This window comes from Pollachius pollachius (genome assembly GCF_949987615.1).
Source record: "Pollachius pollachius genome assembly, chromosome: 10".
NCBI classification, from domain to species: Eukaryota; Metazoa; Chordata; class Actinopteri; order Gadiformes; family Gadidae; genus Pollachius; species Pollachius pollachius.
In genome coordinates, this window is record NC_136943.1 from 10,552,465 (window position 1) to 10,577,507 (window position 25,043).

The following is a 25,043-nucleotide window of genomic DNA, read 5'->3' on the forward strand; positions in this document are numbered from 1 at the left end:
AGTCTATAACAGGAAATGATATGGGCCAAAGTGACAACCAGTATTATTGTGGAGATTATAATGATAATTCTTTTGCAGCTGCCCTTGTTGGTTTGCAAAAAAAGTAATAGAAAGTCTTCACGTGTTTATTTGAAGTACCACAGGAACTCTTTTTATTTTATGGAAAATAAAAACACAAGCTGATGCCAGGTAACAATGAGGTGGTGTGATTTTGTAACAGGTACAAGTGAGTTAACAACAGGTAGGTATTTTGTCTTTACAGGTAGTGAAATAATATTAATAGAGAATAATAGTAAAAATCAGGTAAAGATCAGGTCTCAGATAAAGGGGAGTTAACAATAGTATAATAATAATTATTATTATGTCTAACAGGTATGTTTACTAAGGCTACAGTAAATAACATTAATACAGAATAATTTTAATGAACAGGTATATAAGGTGATCTTCGGTTTCGTATTTACATGACTCTTAGATTAGGTTTTTGTGCTGTGATAATGAGGATCCTGGCTCCAGGGTGGGAGCGGTCAACCACAATCTCTCCTCCTGACTTCAGGGTGGTCCTGGAAGCATGCAGGGCCTTCAGGAATGGCAGATAAAAAACACAAGCAACGAATCAGCAGATGACATCGGCTTGACATTGGGTCAGCTTAGCTCAGGAGGTAGAGCAGTGCTCTTGTAACTGAAAGGTTGCCAGTTCGGTCCCCAGTTCCTTCTAGTTGAAAGTTCATGTGTCCCTGAGCAAGACACTTAACACTAACTGCTCCTGGGCTGTCGCCTTGCATAGTTGACTCTGCCGTTGTAAGTCTCTGGATAAAAGCGTCTGCTAAATGCCCTGTATGACATGCTGCAGTCTCATTTTGTCTGTGACATCACTGTTCAAGAAACATGTTGCCTATAAAAAGAGCACTATACTGAATTTTTTTCATTTTCATAGTTATTGAAATCAGCAGGCTTACCATATCAGTGTGAGCTGTGGACTTGCTTCTGACTGGTTAGGAGATTGATGTCAGGTTCCATTCCAGTTACAGCCAGTCTCAGAGACTGATGCAGGTGTTGATCTGAGAGTCTTGATCTCGTCTGATTTTTTATCAGCTTCATGCGTGAAAAAGTTTGCTCACAGATATGTGCTCCCAAAAACATTTCATTTATATATATATATATAGGCCTACATTAATTTGCATTGGAGCAAAATCCATGGCCATATAACCGATATTTAAGTGATTCCATGAAGCCACCATGGATTTTGAGTTAAGCGCCCGTGGTAATTTCATGGAAGTTATGGTAAAGGTACAAAAATGTTATTGTACACATGACCACTTGGATCTGATGATGCAAAAAACATGGTAATAATTCCATGTCTGTATGTTTTTTTAATTGAAATATCAACAGACAGGAGCCATCAGCCAATCAAGACAATCAACTCCTGTGATGAGTAACATAGAGATTCTGCATCCAGCATCTGCCGATACTTGCCATTCAACAAGCAGCCATGGATTTGAAGAAGACTGTTTATTGTTTGAGTCACATCAAGATGCAAACCAGTCGTTAAATGAAGAGGCAGATCTTGCCTGTGCCATCGAAGCATCTCTTGAGGAATTTGAAGTACAGTTTGGACCCGTTGTTGGAGATGATGAGGATAATCAAGACTCCACCCTTTCCTGGAATCCACATGACTTCAACAGTATGCAGTGTGGCAACCCGTTTCCCCGATTGTCAGATACCCGGTAGGAATTACACAGAAAGCAGGGGTTCAAGCCGCAGCCGGCGTTTATTTCACGAGAGTAATTACTAGTCTGTATACTCGTGCTAGGGTCTCCGTGAGCCTCTAGCTCGCCGGCGTGGTGCGGAATCCCTCCGTGTCGCTTCGCCCTTCTCCCGGTCTAGCGAGTACTCCCGCCGTGTCACTTGCCCGGCGCTGTGCGGAATCCCTCCGTGGCACTTCCTCGTGGTGCGGACTCTCTCCGTGGCACTTCCTCGTGGTGCGGACTCTCTCCGTGGCACTTCCTCGTGGTGCGGACTCTCTCCGTGGCACTTCCCCGTTGGTGCGGACTCTCTCCGTGGCACTTCCTCGTTGGTGCGGACTCTCTCCGTGGCACTTCCTAGTTCGCCCGGTCTGGTGCGCCTTTTAAGCCCGGCTTCTGGTCCTTTCCCTTCCTCTGGCCAGGTGTCCCCGATTGCGCTGATTGGGGGGAGAGACGTGGTGCTCTCTGTCGCCGGCTGGAGGTTGGCGACGGTAAACCAGGTCTACTGAGTGTCCTCGGACCCGCCCGGTCCGAGGTTCAGCGGCGGGATGCCACACTCCTCCACCGCTTGCTCAGGCCTCTGGTCGTCGGTGAACCCGCTCAGGCAGGCATCCCGGCGTGACAGGGCGCCGGCGTTCCTGGCTCCGGCCATCCACTTCCGGGGGCGTGGTCGGTGACCAGGATGACCTCCCTCCCTAGGAGATAGTACCTGACGTTCTGGAGGGCTGGGAACCACCGCGTCAGTCGAGCGTTGGCGTCCTTGGCTCCGGCCATTCACTTCAGGGGGGCATGGTTGGTGACCAGGATGACCTCCCTCCCTAGAAGATAATACCTGATGTTTCGGGGGGGCCCGGAACTACCGCGTCACTCGTGCGTTGGTGTCCCTGGCTCCGGCCCTCCGCTTCAGGGGGGCGTGGTCGGTGACCAGGATGACCTCCCTCCGCCCTCCCCCGGCTCTGGGCTTGATCGGCCAGCTCGTGGTCCAATGTGATTTGCTGCAGCGGCTTGGCGGTCGACGCCTTCTTGGAGCCGGGGTCCTTGGTCCCCTCCTCCATCAGGTCATCGTCGTCGTGGCCCGTGGGTCCAGAGGGGACCCGGTGGTCGTCCGAGCTCTTGTCGGGATCTGGAGGCTTCACAGGTTTACCTGTCTCCGGGAGGTCGTCCCCATCCACGTCCAGCGTGATGGCGGCTTCATTGGGGATCGACATGGGCAGGTGGTCATCCTCAGCTTCTTTAGCTGAGTCCCTTGCTCCGACTGACGTCTCTGCCGCTTCCGTCTCTGCCTCTGCCTCCGGCTCGGTGTTGACGTCGGCCTCTGGCTCGGCCTCGAGCTCTGGCTCCAAGTCGGACTCGAGCAGCGCCACGGCCTCTGGTTCCGGTGAGGCCGCGGGCTCAGCCTCCGCCTCGGGCTCCGTCTCCACCACGGGCTGGGGCTCGACCGACGTCTCATCGGCCTGGATTGAGGCCTCTGTCGTGGGCTCGGTGTCGATGTCGGTCTCTGGATCGGCCTCGAGCTCTGGCTCCGAGTCGGCCTCGAGCAGCGCCACGGCCCCTGGTTCCGGTGAGGCCGTGGGCTCAGCCTCCGCTGTTCGCCCTCCGGGGGGCGACGGAGGCCTGGTGGCCCCGTAGGCCTGTTGAGCTCCCCTCACCCCTCTGCGGGGTGGTTCTCTCCGGCTCCGGAGTTCACGCGCCGGGTCCTGTAGCCGGTGGAAGATCGGGCAGTCCTTCCCGATTAGCAGCGGCACCGGTAGGTGGGGTACGATCCCTGCCCGCGTCGTGAATACCCCGTGCGGGGTCCGGATGACGACGTGGCAGGTCTCGAACGTCCGGGTGTCCCCGTGTATGCAGGTCACCTCTATGGGCGCGCCCTCCTTCCCGCCCGCCAAGTCGGGGCGGAGGAGAGTGACTAAGCTGCCGGTATCCACGAGGGCCTGCGTGTCCTGGGTCATTACCCGCGCCGGTATGGTCGGGCTTCCCGTTTTCCCCTGCGCCCAGCAGGTCGCTCGCATGCATGGCTGCGTCTGCTACCGGCGTGGCTCGTCTCGCGGCCCCTCCTCCCACGGCCTCGTCTCCCGCGGCCTCGTCTCCCGCGGCCCCGCCTCGGGCGGCGTCGTCTCTGGCGGCGTCGTCTCCGGCGGCGTCGTCTCCGGCTGCAACGGGGCGGCGGTCACGGCGGCGGTCACGGCGGCGGTCGCGGCGCTTAGTTCGGTGAGCCGTAGTACGACCTCGTAGAGCAGGGCCAGACTCTCCGTGGTCTCCCGCTGCTGCTGCTGGGCGGCCGTCGCGGCGGTCCCATCCGGGTTCTGCATGCCGGCTGAAGGGGGTTCCCTCACAAAACCGGCCCGTAGCGCGGTCGAGTTGCCTGCATTCTCCACCATATGTGGCAACCCGTTTCCCCGATTGTCAGATACCCGGTAGGAATTACACAGAAAGCAGGGGTTCAAGCCGCAGCCGGCGTTTATTTCACGAGAGTAATTACTAGTCTGTATTCTCGTGCTAGGGTCTCCGTGAGCCTCTAGCTCGCCGGCGTGGTGCGGAATCCCTCCGTGTCGCTTCGCCCTTCTCCCGGTCTAGCGAGTACTCCCGCCGTGTCACTTGCCCGGCGCTGTGCGGAATCCCTCCGTGGCACTTCCTCGTGGTGCGGACTCTCTCCGTGGCACTTCCTCGTGGTGCGGACTCTCTCCGCGGCACTTCCTCGTTGGTGCGGACTCTCTCCGTGGCACTTCCTAGTTCGCCCGGTCTGGTGCGTCTTTTAAGCCCGGCTTCTGGTCCTTTCCCTTCCTCCGGCCAGGTGTCCCGGATTGCGCTGATTGGGGGGAGAGACGTGGTGCTCTCTGTCGCCGGCTGGAGGTTGGCGACGGTAAACCAGGTCTACTGAGTGTCCTCGGACCCGCCCGGTCCGAGGTTCAGCGGCGGGATGCCACAGCAGGTATCCAGTTTTTCCTAGCAATTACATTGTCTTTAAAATGTACAAATACAGTGACAAATTGCCAATGTCTTCAGATTGCTTTTTCATCCAAATATTCAAAATTAAAAGCTATTCCATTTATTGTGATATAAAAAAATCAAAGCAATACATCTATATAATTAATATCTACTATACCTAATCGCACCTTTTCATTCTAATTAATATATTGATTGTCAAAGTTGTTTATTCATTTTATATTTACTATTTGAGTAATCAATCAATAATCACACCTAATTACCTTTTAAAAAAATCTTGCAGCACTCACTGAATGACGGACCTGAATCATCAAGCAGTCTTCAAGCTTCACCAGATCCATTCGAAAAAGAATTTCTCCTTGTGAAAGTAAGGAGAGTAAACATAGTTGATGATGTCCTTGATGTCTTCATGGAACCAAAAATACTGAAAGCTGATCTAAAAATGGAGTTTACAAATGAGAAAGCTTTGGACGGTGATGGTGTATCAAGAGAGGCATACTCCGCGTTCTGGGAACATTTCTTGGAACAGTGTGAGGGGGAAGATGAACGAGTACCCAGACTACAACCAGGCTATTCTGAGAATAAATGGCAAGCTCTTGGAAGAGTGTGGTTGAAAGGATACCTAGACCACAAAATTATGCCAATCAGACTGTCACCAGCTTTTGTTCTTGCCTGTTGTCAAGGAATTAATTCGGTGGATGAAGAACTTTTGATTATGTCATTTGCCAGATTTCTTTCAGGGAATGAGCGTGCATCGCTTGAAATAGCACTACAGGGTAACATTGATGAAACTGTTGAGGAGGACTTACTTGAGATCTTCTCAAGAATCGGCTCACACTTCCTGCCATCTAAAGACAAATTACGAGCTGCCATCTTAAGATTGGCACACAAAGCTCCTCGTCCACACAAAACGTGTGGATTGTGACGTCCCTAAAATTCACGGGCGGGTAAAGAACTCCTTGCGGGCAGATAGCGGAGAACCAAAACCGTATTTTAGTTTGTTCAAATAAGACATAATTGAAAAATATGTGAAATATTTGTATGTCTAAATTACCATTACCACATCGCAAATATGGGGGGACATTAAATAACAATGTTACGAGAGTAGCGTATGTGTGTGCGCGACAATGTGTGTGTGTGTGTGTGTGTGTGTGTGTGTGTGTGTGTGTTTGTGCGTGCGTGCGTGCGTGTGCGTGACGTCAGCGAGTGAGTGGACGAGCGAGGAGAGCGTGCGGTAGCGTGTCAGTTTAGTGAAGTAACGAGTCCGGTTGTGTGTAAGAATAGAGTACCCAGCCTGTCAAGAATCGGTGGCCGCTTCATTCCGACCTATAGCAGACCCACTACCGGTCAAAGTGCAGGGTGTTACCCCCGAGAGAGCATCGGCCCTGTAGAGAACGTCTCCCCTGTGCTCCTCGACTACGGTCTGGGAGCCGACAGCGGGAAAGGTGTAACACTAACCATCTCGTAGTTGGAGTCGGGCTGCAAGCTCCAATAGTGGGAGATAAAAATAAATCACATTAATTTGAATGATTTTAGCTTGTGATTTATCGCGGGCATGGGTCGGTTAAGGGCCAAATATTAACGGGTCAGGCCAGGCGGATTTCATTTTGATATTATCACGGGGTGAGGAGTCTAGTCTGGTGCTGAACTTTGCGGGTGCGGGCGGCCCCGGGTCTCAAAAAATGGACCCGTGCAGGACTCTGGCCTAGGCTATTGGAACTAAACATAATATCGGAAAGCAGAGTTGGTTGGGCCGCAATTGCCACGTCAGCCCCATGGACAGCTTCGTAGCTCAGCTGACGTGGAAAACCACCACAGACCGTGCTAAAAAACGCTATTAGAGCCATCGTCGCTTTTTATTATGAATTATAGAACACCATGGAGGAGACACACGAGTGCCATACAGTAGGCCCTTTTCACCACCATGCAGCAGTGACCGCTCATTAGAGTTTGAGATGATGGAATAGGCTTACGGACGGTTAACACAATATGACACATGTATTGCTTACCTGAATGATACCCATGAAGCAGAACTGAATAAGACTTCTGTCCAAATATGTACCATCGAACAAACCACGGTCCTTCAGATCAGTGAACAGTGAAATGTAGAATTCCATTGATTCCCTCCTGAGGAAGCCCCACCAACTCTCTATTCGCTGATTTGCTGTGCTTGCCCCGTCGATGTAGCTGTCAATAGCAGAGCCGTCGTGAAAGTTCCGACGGAGAAAACGCTGAAAGTCTCTGACTTTAACATTCTCTGTGCCCTTGTCGCCTCTAGCAATCCTTGGACAGCCACCTAATCTCTGGACTGCTTCCATGTAATAGCCTACTATGATTTTTGTGTCACTGCTGGTAGTGAATGCATTCATCCAGATAGTTTTTCGGGAAAATCCGTCAATGCAGCCGTTTATGTAGATACCAAATGGTTTCAGTTTGTCATATGAGTCGAAGTGCCAAATATAATTGGGCCCTTTTGCAAAATACCTTCGGCGAGGGAGACGTCTTAGTCCTCGGATTTCAACACCCCTCGGGTCAAGTTCTTTAAGAATTAATCGTATCTCTTCTTTCTTGACGTGCAATCCGTTCTCCTTGCATTTTCTATACATCCACCTATACCCACAGAGCTGACCAGATGTGTTAAACTGTTCCTCAATAAATTGAACTACGCGATCCAAAGTAGTGTATCCCTTGCGCCGAAAAAGACCACAAGAATTCAAAATTCGTTTTAAATGTCTTTCAGACACAACATAATGGCGACGACAAAATATCCATGTCTGACATTGGTTATCGGTTATTTTAAACTCAAACTTTATTAACGATTTAGATAAGAAATGTACAGATATCGAGTTGCTGCATTTGCTGTTCGACCAGCAGCCAACATGTTAACGATGTTACCGATGCGCGGCTGGTGCTAGACCGTCTTGTTTACTTTCAGCTTGCGTCCATATCCACGTTAATTTAACTTTGACCCCTTTTTAAATGAGTTCTACCAGAGTGATAGATGTGGACAAACCTCTAAAACAATGTAGTACTTATTTGTGTGCATATGTATAATACTTAAGTGCATTATCATTATTATTTTAAATTAAAATAAAATAAAATTGATAATGATAATGCACTGATATTTCAGAGATTTAGGATTTGTCAATGTCCAGCAGGTCACCCTAAAATGGAGTAGAAGGCAGGAAATCGCATTTTAGAAATTCAAATTTTTATGGGGGAGGACCCCCAGACCCCCCTCTTGGCTAAGCCCCGGTTGTACACAAAGTCTGGCTCCGCCGCTACATACACGTACAACATAAACAAGATTTTAAAATAAAACATCCAGATGGTTATATATGGACGATAAAAGATATGCTTTGGAGAATGTGTGATATGATAGTAGTTCAAACTAGAATGCGTTTCGTCCTAACTGCCGTCGTAAAAAGTAGTCCCATTTGGCGGTAAAAACCGCCCGATCTGGCAGCACCACCTGCGCACGCCCTCCATGCTCTGACCTCAGCTAATCAATGAGACCAACTGAGACCAACTGAAACGTAGCCGATACGGAACGTAAACTGTGATTCTGAAAAAAACTATGAAGGTAATCGAAATTAGGTTTTCAGATTATTGAAGATACTTATTGAAGTGTGTTATTTGTTAAATAGTTTGAACGAAGGTTAACGTTGAAAATAGAACAAGTTACGATGTCAGCGAAGGCGACGGCTCAGCCGTCCGCCCATTGCCGAGAGGTAACCATCATGCCGTTTAAGAGCTGGTCGTTTTCATAGTTGAATGGTTTCTGTAGCTGAAAGTATGCAGAAGAAGTATGCTTAAGAAGAACAGTGGCCTAGATGTGCTTACAGTAGCAGACACCTATAAGTTGGAACGAATACAATATGTTGAACATTGTTGCAGGCGACCAACGCAGGAACCCAGAACGAGGCAAGACGACAGAGGGTAAGATTTCCATCAGTATTCGGTGTATAGATATAAATGGGGGTATATAGATATAAATATACATCTCTTTTAAGTGGCGCATTAGAAAATGTCTTGAGCGTTATAAAAGAAAGTTAACATTATGGTACTCTTGGATGTTGAGATTTCAGTTGTGTCATCGGACTAAACCCGGTGTTACACCGAATTCTACGACCCACTGAATAATGTTACACATTTTCTGCAACAGGCTCGCAGCACGAGTTTGAAGTAGACAGGATGAAGTCGAAAAAACGGTGTGCATTATAACAAAAACATGAATAAAACATAAGATCTCCCCAACCCCCTCACCTTGATATTCGCAATGTGCTTATAGATTTGATTTGATTAGCATTTATCAGATCCATACAATGGATAGGGCGTTTAGTACGGTCCATCACCGTTGCTTCTTTCCCCATAAAAAGCTACAGTCAGTGTTTAATTAGTTGATATACCTTTGAGCATTTCCTATTATATGCTACTGTGTAAAATGCTGTTTAGAATTAACGTCTGCTTCAAGAAAAGAAAGCCCCCCCCCCACACACACACACACACACTTTTTTGGTGGGTCGCAGAATTCGGTGTAACACCGGCATGTAGGACCGATTCCACTCTCATAAGACGCCTCATGGACTTTGAATGGCTTTGAATCCAATTTATTATGCGCCTGCCACACTAGAGACCCCCAAAAATGTGGTTCACTCACTCACTCAATCACAGTGTCGTGCCATGACCAGCAATAGCCGGTGAGCTCTCCCCTCTCAGCTTACTTATCTGTAGTACAGGTAGCTTCCATCATAAACAAAACGATAACTGCAAAGATCATCGTTGATATTGCCAGAAGTAAGACAGGTTTAATCGTTAACGAATAATGTGTGTTCTAAACCAAGAAAGCCAAGTTTATAGGCCTAAATCGTTGTTCTTTAACTAAACCTAAATAATTACAAGAGGGCATATTATTACATTTATTTATGCTGTCAAATTATACACGACACAACAGGAAAAACGAACACATTCACCTCTGTAACTTATGAGCATTATAATGAGTGATGTTGTATATTAAATATATATAATGTGTATATGAAATGTATACCAGCTCGCAGCATAGTGAAACATCCAGTGTTTTGGGTAGAAAATTCATTGGATTTTACCCTTTTTTTCTTTAAATTGTCTGCTTATTTCAGTAGCAGTCGTAAAATGGCATAGATAACTATGTCGACGGTAATATAAGACAAATGACCACGTTTAAAATCGATCGTAAAATAAAAGTATGCATCTTGTCTTCACGAGGTTCAGTTGATACGGGATCAGTCCATCGCTCGGAGCCAGAAGCGGGTTCCATGTTCGGTTTTCATTTAGGCTACCCGCAATCGGATTAATCAACAGAATTTAACTTCATTACGGGTGTCTGTGTACGTATGTTGAGGACAGTATAGGACACCGTATCGACAAAAAATCCCGGCTGCTGTCTGTTTTAGGGAGCGTCTACAAATTACACCCCACAGACTGGTGGTACCATGGAACTTTCTCAGGAAAGAAATCACCACAAATCAATAAATATACATTTTCTGATTCCCGTAGTAGTTGCCAATGTTGCGCTAAAACTTAGTAGAGGTGACATTTTGCTGATATGTTGAACAATGGTAAAACAGGATGCAATTAATAGTTTGAAATATTCACCAAACATCAATACAAAGACATTGATTGCATGATTGCTGTGGTACTTGCAAATGGTGGGCTTTTACTGAAGGTCATCATTTGCTGATATTTAGCATTATAGCGAATAAGGATGCAATTAAGTTTGAAATATTCACCAAAAATCAATCCAATTCGAGGAGAAAGAAGGTCATAGCTAAGGTAAGAACTTCCATTGGATACTGTCATAGCAGTGCCTTTGTTAATCTTTGAATGAGACTATTGTATCTGTGTAATATTGGAACTCACTAGAAGCTTGGTCAGGGTTTATACAGAAATTCTTAAGTTGAATTTAATACCTTTTACTCATTCACATGAGTAAAAATATCACTTTATCTCATAATGACGAGATAATTATCTCGTAATTACGAAATACTATCTCATTATTACGAGATAGTATCTCATTATGATCTCCTCGAATTGGAGTTGCTGTTTAACCCATTCAGACCGGATCACGCATCTGTGCGTGTTTACCTTTAAGACCGGATTGCGCATCAATGCGTGTTTACCATTAACTCATTTGTACCGGCTGCGCGGAGCAACATTGTATCTACTAGATACAATGTTGCGCCGCACAGCAGCCGGTACAAATGGGTTAAGTTTTGATACGGTTCCTATTGCAGGTTTGTACGGAGCCCCGGATATGTCATGGGGGAAAAAAAAAAAAAGTTGTGGCCACGAAATAGTAATTCGTTCCCACGAAATAGTAATTCGTTCCCACGAAATAGGTAATTCGTTCCCACGAAATAGGTAATTTGTGGCCACGAAATAGGTAATTTGTGGCCACGAAATATTAATTCGTTCCCACGAAATAGTAATTTGTGGCCACGAAATAGGTAGGCTAGCCTGTGCACTGGACAGCTGGATGAGCAAATCAAGGGCAACTCCTCGAACAGGAACAGTCGCTGTCACACAATGGACAGGGATAGTATGATAGAGTGCTATTTTAGGCTGGGAATGACATACAAAGACATTTTGAAAAGCCTGGCATTCGAGGGATTCATTATTAGCGAGAGGCATCTCCACAGACTATTAAGAGCCAGGTCGCTGCACCGGCGTAGGTACGACTTGGACGCCGGGATAGATTTCATTGTTGACCAACTGCAAGGCTCTGGAAAGGATCACGGTTATCGGTGGATGTATACAAAGTGTATACAACACGGAATTCGTATCCGAAAAGAAGACGTCAGGATCCTCCTCTCTCTGCTGGACCCCGTTGGTTCACAACTTCGACGGACCAGACGTCTCTCGAGGAGGCAATATTTTGCTCAGGGACCTAACTTTGTGTGGCACATAGACTCATATGACAAACTAAAGCCATACGGGATATGCATTAATGGCTGCATTGACGGGTTCTCACGCAAAGTCATGTGGCTGCGGGCCGCTCTCACCAACAACGATCCGAAAGTCATCGGGGGGTACTTTGTGGAGACACTGGAGCGCTGTGGGGGCTGTCCCAGGCTTGTACGGACTGACATGGGCACTGAGAACGTGGTTGTCAGAGACATTCAACGGTATCTACGGAGAGATGACGTGGATGATAGAGCAGCGGAGAGAAGCTATGTCACAGGGGCAAGTACTGCAAATCAGAGAATTGAGAGCTGGTGGGGAGTGATGAGAAAAGAAGGAATCGAACCATGGATCAGGGCTTTAGGAGAACTGAAGGACGAGGGATTCTTCTCCGGGGATTTCGTTGACAAAGCTCTGTCACAGTTCTGTTTCATGCCAATTATTCAGGTAAATAGCCTATATTATGATCACAGCAAGAAACACAGAAACTGTATGTTACACAATTTATTGTTTACAGCAGTCTGAAAACACAAACAGATAGACACATAGCTAACACTTTTAGTTGTAGCCCAGACGGAAACTACTTTGCTACTCTGTTGTGGCTGGACCACTGATAAAGAACTAAGGTGGTTATCTTAGTCCAGCCTGAATCAGGTGTGTCTGTCTACACAAATAAATAAACTGATTAAAATGATCAGGGTGCCACAACACTACCTTATAACGTTAGGCCAAATACATATTTAAGTCACTGAGTTTATGTTTGTTTAATATACAGTGTGTAGCTATTCATTCTTTAAACTGTTGTGAAAATAAGACACACCACAACGCAATTTAATCAACTTTTATTGCATTGTTATATGCAAAGGTCACTGTTTAAAAATGCACAGTGTTTCAGCTAGGCTATGTCTAAATTATTCTTGTTCCTTCAACAGGAGCTATTAAATGACATCCAGGGTGTTTGGAATGCTCACCGTAAAAGGCCCTCCAAGAACCCCAACGTGCCAAGTGGTATACCTGATGTCATGTACATGGCCCCTCACCTTTGGGGTGCAGAAAACTGTCTTGTTCCACTAACTGCAGATCTGACTGCATGTAAACATAGCTGCACATTTTTAAGTTCAGCCCCATGTGACGTGGATTTGTTTGATTTGTGCACAATAATAATGGAAGAATCAGGCTTGGAGTTCCCGTCTACCATGTCCCATGCTGTTGATTTATATATTCAGCTGAGGGACACAGTTCGTCCACAGTTATTTGGGCCAATTTGAGTGGACAAAAGCATACAAAACATGTACAGTACTTTAGTACATGGCATATTGCACATACTTTTCATATTTGTGCAATTATCTTAAGTCTTATTTTGATGGTTGCATCATCAATGCCCTTTGTTTCCTGTGTGTCTGTTTTAATCACAGTGGAAGAGATTAAATAAATGCAATGTTTGATCAAGTATTATGTCCTCCCTAACAAATCACAACACATTAAAGGCAGGGTATGCGATTTTGGAGAAAACGAGTTATGATATTATAACTCTAGTTCTATGATTGTAGGCGTAGCCGTCTAGGCTTCGCCTTATGGGCTTGTCCCGTGCGCGTGCTCGCGCGCACTGAAAATTTCAACTATGCACCAATCAACGTGGGCACCGCCCACATTCCCACGGCACCGTGTCTATATAAGGCGGTGCCAACCGCCGTTCGTCCTCCACGCTATTCTTTCAGCATTTGGAGGGTACAGCAGGTGGGAAACTAGACGGCTACGCCTACAATCATAGAACTAGAGTTATAATATCATAACTATCGTTCTATTTCATGTAGGCTACGCCGTCTAGGCTTCGCCTTATGGGCTAAGGTGAAGCTACGAGCGGAGCCCAATCAATGTACTCCTGCTGGACCCCAGTCAAGAAACTTAAGTCACCAGGGCACATAAGACTCAAAAAAGCCGAGTATGTGCAAAACACAACAGCTTAATAAAAAACTAATTCCTCCTAGATCAAGCAAGGCGATGATCAAGAGAAAAAAGTGAGTCTGCAAAGACCCCGGCCCCAATCCGTCCTTCATGGAACCCATGAAAAGAGAAGGGAAGTGCCAGAGTCGACTCTCCAATAAGGAGCCTCTCTCGTCCGTTCCTTAGCTAAGAAACTGCGGGAGCGTCATACTGGCAGGCGAAACCAACTCGCCAATCGGCGAGCTGATAGGTACCCCTCCTCTCCGCTTTTCATTTGAAAAAAAACGGTGGGAGGGAAACACTGCCAGTCAAGTCCAACTTGCCGTCCGGCGAGAGGAATCTCAACGATGCCGCTTAAAAGAACATGCCTTTGTTCTTAAGCCGTAGAAGGGGCACCGGACTCCAACACAGAGTTACCGAGTGAACCCCTGGACATGTCTAGCATGTAGAAACGAACAAAGGGTCCGGGGGAAGACCAAGACGCAGCTGCGCAAATGTCCTCCACCGGAACGCCTCTGAGCAGAGCCGTTGAAGCGGCCACGCCCCGTGTCGAGTGAGCTCTAACGCCCAATGGAGGCGCTAAGCCTTGCCGAGCGTAGGCTAAGCAAACACCCTCACAAATCCAGCGTGAAAACCGCTGTTTAGAGACAGCGCGGCCCCTGCTAGCGTCGCTATAACACACAAACAACTGTTGTGTGGAGCGGAACGCGGCCGAGCGTTTCACGTACATAGCCAGCGCCCGCACAGGGCACAGGAGATGCAACTCCGCCTCCGCCTCACTAGAATGAGGCGGGGGGTGAAAAGCCTTAAGCACAATATCTCTCGACCGGAAAGAACTATTAATGTTCTTAGGGAGGAACGCAGGATTAGGTCTGAGCAGCGCAAAGGAGCTGTCCTCGTTAAGCAACAAGCAGCTCGGGCTGACAGACAGAGCGGTCAGCTTACAGGCCCGCTTGGCAGAAAATGGAGGACGAACGGCGGTTGGCACCGCCTTATATAGACACGGTGCCGTGGGAATGTGGGCGGTGCCCACGTTGATTGGTGCATAGTTGAAATTTTCAGTGCGCGCGAGCACGCGCACGGGACAAGCCCATAAGGCGAAGCCTAGACGGCGTAGCCTACATGAAATAGAACAGCCGTTCAGATTCCGTTGCGATTCCGTTGCGTGCTCTCTGGTCCCTCCCTGCCACGCTACCTGCTGTAGCTCCTCCCTCCGAACGTCAGTTATGTGCGTTCATGTGAATTCAGATACATTGATAGGAAGACGAAACGCCATGTCCGATTCCGAAGTAATTAAACATTAGTGCTGATAACTACATAATAAATGGTATCCGGGGAATGGGGAATTTATGGACCGTTGATGAAGACATTGCTACTCAGTTGTTGTCCGCCGTAGTAGTGCAAAACTGTCAGACTGCTAGGCTCGTGAACGCTAACGCAGGAACGCGCGAACGTCGGTGCCAAGGTGACGGACAGTCCCACAGCCAATAAGAACGGAGAATCGGAGCCTCGCTCTGATTGGTCAAAGTGTACATGAGCGGTGGCAATTCTTTCAAGTACTAACGGCTGCGGCCTGCTGCAATGCAATGGGAGGCGGGGCTTGACCGTCCAGCAGGTCAAGCCCCGCCCATGACACACGCTTGCCCCGCCCATGACACACGCGTCACATGCCAAGCTCTGCGTAGAAGTTCAGGGACAGTCGGGATTTCGGAAACTCAGGATGGAGGATATTGTGTTTTTGCAAGTATTAAATAGGTAGATTTCATCAAGGAGAAATTATGTCGGTGAGTGAAATTACGTTGCAGGATCCAGGGTATGCATGTTTTTTTTTGTTATGTAGTACAATATTTGATAAGTGAATATACTTTTTTAAAGATACATAATAGAAACTTGTCCTCTTTGCTTTACAGGGAAAGGCCGTTTTTGCTGTAGATGGCTATGTCATTTCCACGTGGAAACAACCCTTCACTGCGATACCTCTTCTTGCACGGCCAGTAAGTTTTTACTTTGCCTAAATAAACAATGAAGTGATCTATCTGTTGTACCTACACTTTTATTGTATTGAACGTGTACATATTGATCACCTGTGACTAAGGTTAGGTGTTTTAAATGTCTTATGAACCCCAGAAAGAGTAGCTGCTACCAGGTGTAGCAGCAAATGGGGATCTTAATCAAATCAAATCAAGTCATAAACTACAAGCTGTTGTTGTCATGGCGATGATGCAGGTTGACGCAGCCTCCAAAGACTGCATCTTATTCCCAATATGGATACCGGGACACTGGATACTAGGCGTAAGTGTTAAAGGTGTTAGATCAGAGTGCATGTATTCATAATAAATTTGTACTATTTTATCAAATTGTCACATCTTAACATCTTTTTATTCCACTGGACAGCCACACAAAAGCATAAGAGTTGGTCAGTTTTTATCACGACTGTGTTAATATGAAAGCTGTGCTTATGCAGATGTCATAATTAAAAATGTGCTTCCATTGCCGTGTTATTAAATATTTTACAGACCCTCCAGCCTAAACAACGGAAGATATGTGTGCTTGACTCTACCAAGCCTACGGGTTTTGGAGATTTGAACTATTTATCAATGCTCAGGTTTCCAGTCACTGCGTCTGAAGTTCAGGAACCGTTCACTGTTCCTATTAGAGTATCATATTTTGGGAACCGTTCACTGTTCCTATTAGAGTTGCATATTTTGGGAACCGTTCACTGTTCCTATTAGAGTAGCATATTTTGGGAACCGTTCACTGTTCCTATTAGAGTAGCATATTTTGGGAACCGTTCACCGGTCCTATTAGATTTGCATATTTTGGGAACCGTTCACTGTTCCTATTAGAGTTGCATATTTTAGGAACCGTTCACTGTTCCTATTAGAGTTGCATATTTTAGGAACCGTTCACTGTTCCTATTAGAGTTGCATGTTTTGGGAACCGTTCACTGTTCCTAGTAGAGTTACATAATTCTTGTGCAGTGTTGTAAGGGAGCGCTCATAGACTGTATTGTACATGATTTATCTGTCTGGTGATGTGCTCATTTTATTTGTGGTGGCAATCTGCAGACCTACTGTTGACACAGAAAAAAAGATGATCAATAGTCATTGCAGATGTCAATTTATTCAAAACATATAAATATCTATACATATGTAATGCTGAGGTTCCATGTACTCTTAAGTTATTGCTAGGATACAGACAAAAATCCTGAGGCACTGACAATCATATCAGGAGCATTTCATCAATTGTCCGTGATGGATTCACTAGTAATGCGGTGGAGATGTACACTGAGGATGGTAGAGGCTACTCTTACATCTTAGATCAACCATTTCATAACAAACATCTTGATTGACAAAAAAAACAGCTGTGAGTGGCTCCTCTGTCTTTGTTGCATGACTGAGAGATTGATAGATCCATCATACCCACAGCCATCAGGCTTTTTAATTCCCTTGCAAATGGTAGATGAGCTGCAAGACAACTGAATTTCTGTTTGGGGAGTAATCAAGTCACTCTTATCTTATCTTGTTCCAAAATTATAAATGGAAGACTAAGTTTGGAGTCATGTGTTTAAAATATTGCCCACAAATATCATGTCACATCCTAACATAAGGTCTTGCATAGTATTTCCATAGTTTTTTTATTTCATGGTGTGTTGTGTGTTGCTTTATGTTTTTTCGTAGCTCAATTGCAAAACAAGTAATACCTGGACCATGGACATTTGTCAATAAAAAGGTTAGGGCTGTTCTTAAATTTGATATGCCCTGTGAAATGTGCTATGTATTTACATTTTACTATTTAATTTATTTAAATAAATGAATTAATATGTAATCTAATTATTATTATTTTTTCTTTTTCAGAATGTCCCAACACAAGGAGCAACCCTTGACTGTGGTGTCTTCATGCTAATGGTGAGTTCTGAAGTTAATGAAGTGGTGGGATTTTGCACCTCATCATCAACACTTATAGCGTACACAGGCCCCAAGAAAAAACTAATACGATAGTCATACTTTGAATAATAATGACTTTTTGGATTGCAGTATGCACTATACATGGCACTGGAGTGGCACTTTGACTTCTCCCAGGTGAGAAATATTTAAGTGTGAGTTACTAATGGCCATACTGTATTTAAGGTTTGGAATTGCAATGACATATCTGTCTGCATCATCTAATAGGGAGATATGCCACATCTGAGGAGGTGGTGGTGCCAGCTCCTCCTGGAGAACATCCAGCAATGCATGTGTGTTTTTATTCATGTATTTATTAATTTCTTCTTTTTTTTAATCTTTTCTTTTGGGAGGGTTGTTTTTCACTGGTCTGATATCTGAATATTTTCTTTTAGGAAGAAGAACTCCCTCCATCCCCCACAATCCTTCACAGCCCCAGCCCATCAGCTGCCTGAGTTCGAGGCCAAAAAGGAAAGGTACTGTACAAAAGTGACTGTTAAATCAGGGTATGAACCCAACCGTGAATTCTTGTCCAGTACTTTCTAATTTTGTTTGTTAAACGTTTCTCAGTTTAAAATGTTATATTAGAAGGATCTAGTATAATTAATATGAAATATAATATAAACATATAATATGAAATAATATGAAAATTTCCACGTAGGAAGAGAAGACGGTTGCATGGACCTCAGCCAGTAGAAGAACGGCCACTCCACATATCTATTGATATGGTATTTCATTAATAACTTTACTCACTACTTAATATCTGAACTAGCTGTAAAAAATTAACATAATAGTAATTACTCACCCTTTAAATTGTTTTATAAATGTCTTGCATTGTTCTATAAATGTCTTTTCCAAAAGAAAATATAAAAATGTAATGTTCATTATTTCAGTTGCCACCTCTAGTGTTGGAGGATATTTTTGCACTGGTTGTCCTCAGTGAAGGAGACGTGGCCATCCTGACCCTCTCCCTCGTTTGTCACCACTTCAGAGAAGTGGTGTCCACCAGGGTTTTTAGGAGGAAGGCACATTTTCTGTGGCTGAACAGTACGATTTTGAAACACCAAACTCATGTTATACCCATAAACCGCACTTTTTTCCAAGTTGAATGAATTGGTCAAAATTGTCTTACAGGTGTGGCATCTTGGAGCAGGTTCTCGGCAGGGTATCGAGCTGAGTACTATAAAATGTATTCACTTGATACGTGCAGAGAGTGTAACATTACATACAAAAACTGCATTCCAGGTAAGCAAAATGTTAATATGATAGATATTTTTGTTATTACCTCCAGAGATTGTAGTAGAGCACATTTTGAAACATTTGAAATTGTCAGTAATGATATTCAAGATAAGCACCAAATTCTAAAAATTAAGTGGGGACTCAAAAAATAACTCTTAATAAATTAATAAATCTTTTATTTACCCACAGGCTACGCAGGAAGGGGGAAGAGAGGGGAGCTGCAGGGGATTTACAGCGAGAGCTCACACCCGGCCTTCTGCCCCAACTTCTGCCAGATGTGCTTCCCTGAGTAGAGTTGTGAATTTATCGGTGAGTGTGTCTTATCTCAAAACATTTTTCAAAGCTCTGACAATATTTGATTTTTTTCATCCTTCATGATACGAAGCCTGCAAGGCTAGTTCAGGCAGACGACTCATGCTGCGCCCATCGTGATGAACTGATCAGTCACATGCTCTCCTCATTCAAATAAGGCGTGCTATTTAAACCCCCCCCAGCTTACCTGCTCATCCCAGGCTATGCTGCTGCTGCTTAGATCTTGCTGCTGCTGCTCCTATGGGGTTTTGGAAACCCACCTCCTACCTAGCATCCACCTGTGGGCTCTGTTTTTATGTTTCCCGATGGATGGGTCTGCAAAGCAGATCATTAAAGGAACGAATAACCAAGGCAGAGCCTGTCGCCAAACCTGCTGCAGCTATGCTCAAGGATGCCTGTGCTGTGCAACCATGCTCAAGAATATGCTACGGCAAATCGAGTAACATGTTATGCTTTCCTTTCAGGAGGGACAGAGATGACAGGACATGACCCTCTCTCATCATTCATGCTTCATTTATTTGTTTTCTACTGCTTATATTGGTCAGTTATATGTTGATATGTTTAACAGGCCAATAAATGAAAATAATTTTCTTGAGTCCTTGAGTCATTTTATCTGTAGTTAGATGCTGCAGATGATTTTTCAGTCTGTGGTGGCAAGATTGTCGTTTTCTTTTCTCATTCTGCTGGTGAGGTGGCATCAGACACAAGGATGCAAGGCAAAAAAACTGGGAAAACTACTTGGTGGTGGAGAGATGTACACTGAAGATGAGAGGCCATTCAGAACAACCACCAGGATCATCCACTTCATAACATCTTTATGGATCAAGAAAAAAGGCATTGAAATAACTTGGTCTGCATGAATGCTGCACCAATATTATATGTGTGTATACATATATATATATAGATGTATATTTTATTTTTTTTGCCTGACCTACTGAAACATTTCTTTTGGTAATGATTTGCATTATTTGCTATCACTGGCTTTTTCCAATCATCTATCATTATGATATTCCATGAAAAGGGTTGCACTTTTTTACTTAACCAGTCAACTGAGAACCACTGCCCTTGATTACCTGGACAAGTCCCAAAATACACTCCACATAAACGGGCACATACAGTAACAAAGGCAGTGACACATCAATACAGGTCATGATGCTGTATAGGTGAGAAGGGGTGAAAAAAAGTTTTTCAAGGTATGTTTTTTAGACTGATGCAGACCTACATCATTGGAAGATAGTAAAATTATAGAAAAATTATATAATGCTTTCTTTGATTGTTGTACAGTCTAATTTTTATAGCCTATATAATTGATGTAGCCTATAAAATAATCACTCACTTCTCTGCATTTTGCTGTTCTCGGGTTTCCGTTAATGACAAACAATGACAAACCTATCTATTAATAGCAAAAACACAATATGTCGCTGCAAAAGACATTGCAAAGACAGTTTTTATAGGGTAGTAGTAGGGGAAAATCCTCCCCAGGCGCTGTTTCTACTGAGTTTCCGAAATCCCGACTGTCCCTGAACTTCTACGCAGAGCTTGGCGTGTGACGCGTGTGTCATGGGCGGGGCTTGACCTGCTGGACGGTCAAGCCCCGCCTCCCGCTGCAGACGATTGTATTGCAGCAGGCCGCAGCCGTTACCCACTCAATTCTTTGGGGGGGGGGCACACAGAGACAGGGGAGAGCAAAGTAATGATCAGATATTCTCAGAGCACCTCGCCTAAAGCTTACTAGCTATTATGACATTTTTGCCAAATATTTCAGTAAAAAAATCACCTACCCTACCTTTAAGAAAGTGATGTGTAATATAAATGTATATGCTATATATATATGCAGCATATTACCATATATGCGCATATATGATGTATATATGCAGCATATGTGCAAATATCCTCATACAGGTTCTTAAAGATGTACGGAATGGAACAGAGAAGACGTCAACATGTTGTAACAAACTTGAATGGTTTAATGACCTTTTTAAAACGTAATTTGTACGTAATAGGATAAGAACAGCTTTCAAACTACTGGCTACTTATAGTTACAAAAGAATTGTGTAAACAGCTCAATACATTTTAAACACCTTGAGAACACCACTCAAGTATCACATTCTGGGGTTGCTATAAACAACTGCAACTGTAATAATAATATAAATCAATCAACTTGATTATGCAGGATAAGAACACCTGATACCTCATTTATCTTGATGTTACAAGATAAATGAGGTAAACATCTTTGGAGTTTTAACAATTTGTGTAAACAATTCACTTGCATTTCAAACACTTTGAGAACACTATACAAGGCTCATATTCTGGGGTTGCCAACTGTAATCAATCTACACCACATCCATTACCCACATTGAGCTTGTGAGAATGTTGTTAAATTCACTGCGAAAATCTGGATAGCTGTAGTAACCAATGGGCAGCTTCAGTACACATCCGCATGTGTGGGACTGTGGTCTGCGGAGGAAATCTGTGGTTTCTATGAACACAATTAGTATGGCCTTATCCAAGACATCAGATCCTGTACAGAACCGCAGGAAAAGCTGAAGGTTCTTGCAATCAATTTCTCCAATGTACCTCTTCAGGTAACGAGAAACTGTTGATTGGGCTGCTGTCATCTCCTCTGGAAAGTTTAGAAGCGCCTTCACTGTTTTTGCAGTTGGTTTTTTTTGTGCAATGAAATGATGCAGTCCTTCTGGTGGCAGTAAACTAGCTACAGAAACCATAACAGGACGCCAGCACTTAATGACATACATTGGGGCCTGAATAATTACTTTGTGTCCTATTTGTGACAAAACAGGAAGCAGAGTGTCCTTGGTAGGGACTTGTTTACATTCATGTGCATCAAGTACATCCAGTAATTCATCTGTGTCCACAGAATTAAAGTCCTCCAAAGGCTTCTCGAGGATAGATCTTTCCTCATGTGATACGTACAGCAAAAGAGAATCCTTGATACTACTGGTCGTCGAGCCACACAGCACCTCTTCCAGAAATGGTACCGCAAGTTTCACTGGGAAGTAACCAGCTTGTTTCCACCCTACTACAAACACTCTGGCTACAGCCTGCCATTCTTCCTGCTGAAAGTCATGCCTGATGAAGGGGACTTTCACTTCAACTCCCATCGTGCAGCTATCATAGAAATCCATCCAAAATTCTGTCAGGCAGTCTCGCAAGACACCACTTCCTTCCCCCTGTTCAAGCTCTTCATTTGGTAAACGCATTTTGATGCAGACCTCAGATGCCACAATTTTGGGGTCCTTGAAGGCATTGATCATGTCAGTGAGACAGTGACCTCTTCTTACAATCAGTGTTACAGGAGAAGATTGTGGTTCAGAAAGTGCTTGGGCTGAAACATCTGCCTCCCTTGCAAGCACTGGAGCAGACAGTGACTGATCCACTGTTTCAGAAGGTGCATCATCCTCCTTTTCTGGAATGGCTGTTTCAAGGTTTGGTTCATCTTCAGTTACATCCAGCCTGCCCTCACCTAAAAAAAAATCTGCATGGGAATCTTCGCCTTCGCCCAGAGTTAGCAGACCATCCCATGGTAATGTCTCGTCCAATTCCAAATATCCACTCGTGGAAGCTTCACCATTAACAACATGGTGGTGTGTTGATTCAGAATTTCTGTTCTCCACCAACAGATACTCAACAGCTTGATTCTGGTCAGTGCGATCTACTTCTGAGGGCTGGCTTGTTGTGTGATCATCCTCCACTCCTACTGGGGGCTGCTGTCCCATTTTCATTTTGGTGCACAGATAAAGTCTTAGCATTTTCAACTTGCTTTTGTTATACAGCTCATCTACTGTATTAGACACATTAATATGTATCTGTGAGCTCTCAATGTGAGTTGAATAGTTTGAAAGACTTTTTTTTTTTGGAAACGCCATTGGGGAAAAAAATATTTTCAGCCATAACATTGATATCTGCCACTGTTTCGTCCTTTTCAATAGAGATATGCCTGGTTCCTCCACCATTTGCAGACTTCACCTGTTTGTACCTTTCTTCGTCCTCATCATAATCCATCCAACCAACCTCCAGTCGTCTCACTTTACGTTTGGCATTTGTATTTCCTTCCAACTTAGATGATCTCTTTTTTGGAGGCATCCCCTCACCTCCAGACAGTCTTTGTCGTAGCCTTGAAAGTATGGATTCTTTCCTGGATGGTGATTTTTGTGACAGTGCTGCTTGTCTGCAGAAAGCCACAGTGGACACTCTGTCTCCAACTTTGGGGATGTACTTTGCCAGGTCACTGTCTGTCATTAATGGAATGACAGTTTCATCAATCTGGAAAAAATGGAAGATACTCCAATCAATAAATAAATGCATTAATACATCCACATGCATAATATAGAATGTCAATTGATATTTAAAGGAAATTAAGACCTATAAAGGGTTTAGGTATTCACGTCGTTTGTTTTTCATTTGACGTACTTTTGATAACATTTACATATGATAATGATATGAAATGATATTTTTCCAATTTAAGATGACTGAAAATTATTTTAAATTGCTGTGTAAACACACTTGACTTTTTAATGTATTAATGATGTATTGACTACATTAAAATATAATAGTCATAGTCAATATTAATCTTATAATAAAAATACACACACACAGAAAGACAGAGACAGAGACAGAGACAGAGAGAGAGAGAGAGAGAGAGAGAGAGAGAGAGAGAGCAAAGACAGCAGCTGGTGTGGCGTACATTTTCATCTTCAAGTTTCTGAATCACATCTTGCAATTTGCGCTCCTTCAAGAATTCTTGCAGTGGAGTATCCATAGTTGACCTGTAAAACACAGGAAAGTAAAATCAATAGTTAAACAGCCTTAAAAACTAATAGATTTTCCAGATTCTCAATCTATGAATACTGTTGCTGCAAATACTGGCGGCCCTGCTCCATCTTTCTTTCTTTTTTGATTCATTGTCGTGTGAGCTACTGGGCTAATTTGAATTCCCCTCCTAGGGATGAATAAAGTAGGATACAGTGTAAATGTATTTTACCAATCAACTCACTCTCAATTATTTTTTAAAGACAGATGCACATTGTTGAGCTCTGAGGTTGATTCAGCAGATTTAAACATCATCCTAGGCTACTGAAGAACAGCATCTGATAGCCTACTGTCCATGAAATTACTTTAATCTTTGATAAATCAAAGTGAAATGGTTTTATTATCAGTAGGCTGTGATAGACTGATCAATTTTCTAATCAGTGTTCTATCCAGGACCAACCGCATAACAGGAAACAAAATAGTTTTAAGGAATTGTATCACATCTCACTGCAGAGACTGATTAATAATATAGTGAACTATTTATCTGCTGTAATTCACCACCACTTTCCGGAGGATGACACTGGGTGTCGTCATGACACTGAGTGTCACCATAACACTCCATTCCACCGTTAGGCTACTGTATTGTTGATAGCATATTGGCTGTGATCATAGATGACTTTATTTATGATCATCACGTAATTTTAATAAGACAATACGGATAAGGTTTTAGCTATATGTCACATTTTCACGTCAATCACCGTTGCAACTACTCGGATGTTTGAAGTCTATAAAACGAATTGTTGAACAAACATTTTAGATTAGCTGGGCCAACCGTTAGCAAGATTGGCAAGTAGCTGTGTAATAAGCGGGATGATGTGTAGAACGTCGCCGGTCATTATCGAAAATAAGCCCCTTCAGGGCGAAGCAAGACACCTCCGCTGCACGTTGGTGTCCTGTTCGCCCTGTCTGGGATTATTTTCCCGATAATGACCGGCGTACTGTACATTATTCCTTACATTTATATTTAGCAGACTAGGCCTAAGTTGTGTACAAAGTTACACATGTATTAAAAAAATGTCGGGTTGAAATCGGGCTCGGGCTCATAATTACAGTTAATGTCGGGCCGGGCTCGGACAGAACGTGCTCGAATCGGGTCGGGCTTGATTTTCTGGCGGAAACACTGGCTGAGAGTCTACCGTAAAGATTGATT

At 44.2% G+C, this 25,043-nt stretch overlaps 1 protein-coding gene across 4 annotated transcripts; it reads left to right on the forward strand.

Moving 5' to 3' along the window:
- The first annotated feature begins 1,742 nt into the window (after positions 1–1,742).
- LOC307081985 (uncharacterized protein) lies at positions 1,743–19,595 on the forward strand. Of its 4 annotated transcripts, none has more exons than XM_079745382.1 (16): positions 1,743–2,042; positions 4,534–4,671; positions 4,969–5,052; positions 8,583–8,624; positions 15,479–15,562; positions 15,795–15,860; positions 17,249–17,300; positions 17,426–17,476; positions 17,606–17,650; positions 17,741–17,805; positions 17,908–17,988; positions 18,174–18,240; positions 18,406–18,559; positions 18,647–18,757; positions 18,941–19,060; positions 19,528–19,595. In XM_079745382.1, the coding sequence occupies exons 8-15, from the start codon at positions 17,468–17,470 to the stop codon at positions 19,042–19,044; spliced, it is 636 nt and encodes a 211-aa protein (XP_079601508.1). In that variant the 5' UTR covers positions 1,743–2,042; positions 4,534–4,671; positions 4,969–5,052; positions 8,583–8,624; positions 15,479–15,562; positions 15,795–15,860; positions 17,249–17,300; positions 17,426–17,467; the 3' UTR covers positions 19,045–19,060; positions 19,528–19,595. The 4 variants fall into 4 exon arrangements, with proteins under 4 accessions (XP_079601508.1, XP_079601505.1, XP_079601507.1 ...); XM_079745379.1 differs by lacking the exon at positions 1,743–2,042 and adding an exon at positions 12,557–12,632 and having other exon boundaries at positions 3,765–4,671; XM_079745381.1 differs by lacking the exon at positions 1,743–2,042 and adding an exon at positions 3,765–4,443.
- The last annotated feature ends 5,448 nt before the right edge of the window (positions 19,596–25,043 follow it).

Excerpts from the sequence above, each read along its gene's own strand:
- LOC307081985 (XM_079745382.1), top strand. Across the intron at positions 18,560-18,646 it reads ACATTTTCTGTGGCTGAACA|GTGTGGCATCTTGGAGCAGG; the intron begins GTACGATTTTGA and ends ATTGTCTTACAG. Across the intron at positions 18,758-18,940 it reads ATACAAAAACTGCATTCCAG|GCTACGCAGGAAGGGGGAAG; the intron begins GTAAGCAAAATG and ends ATTTACCCACAG.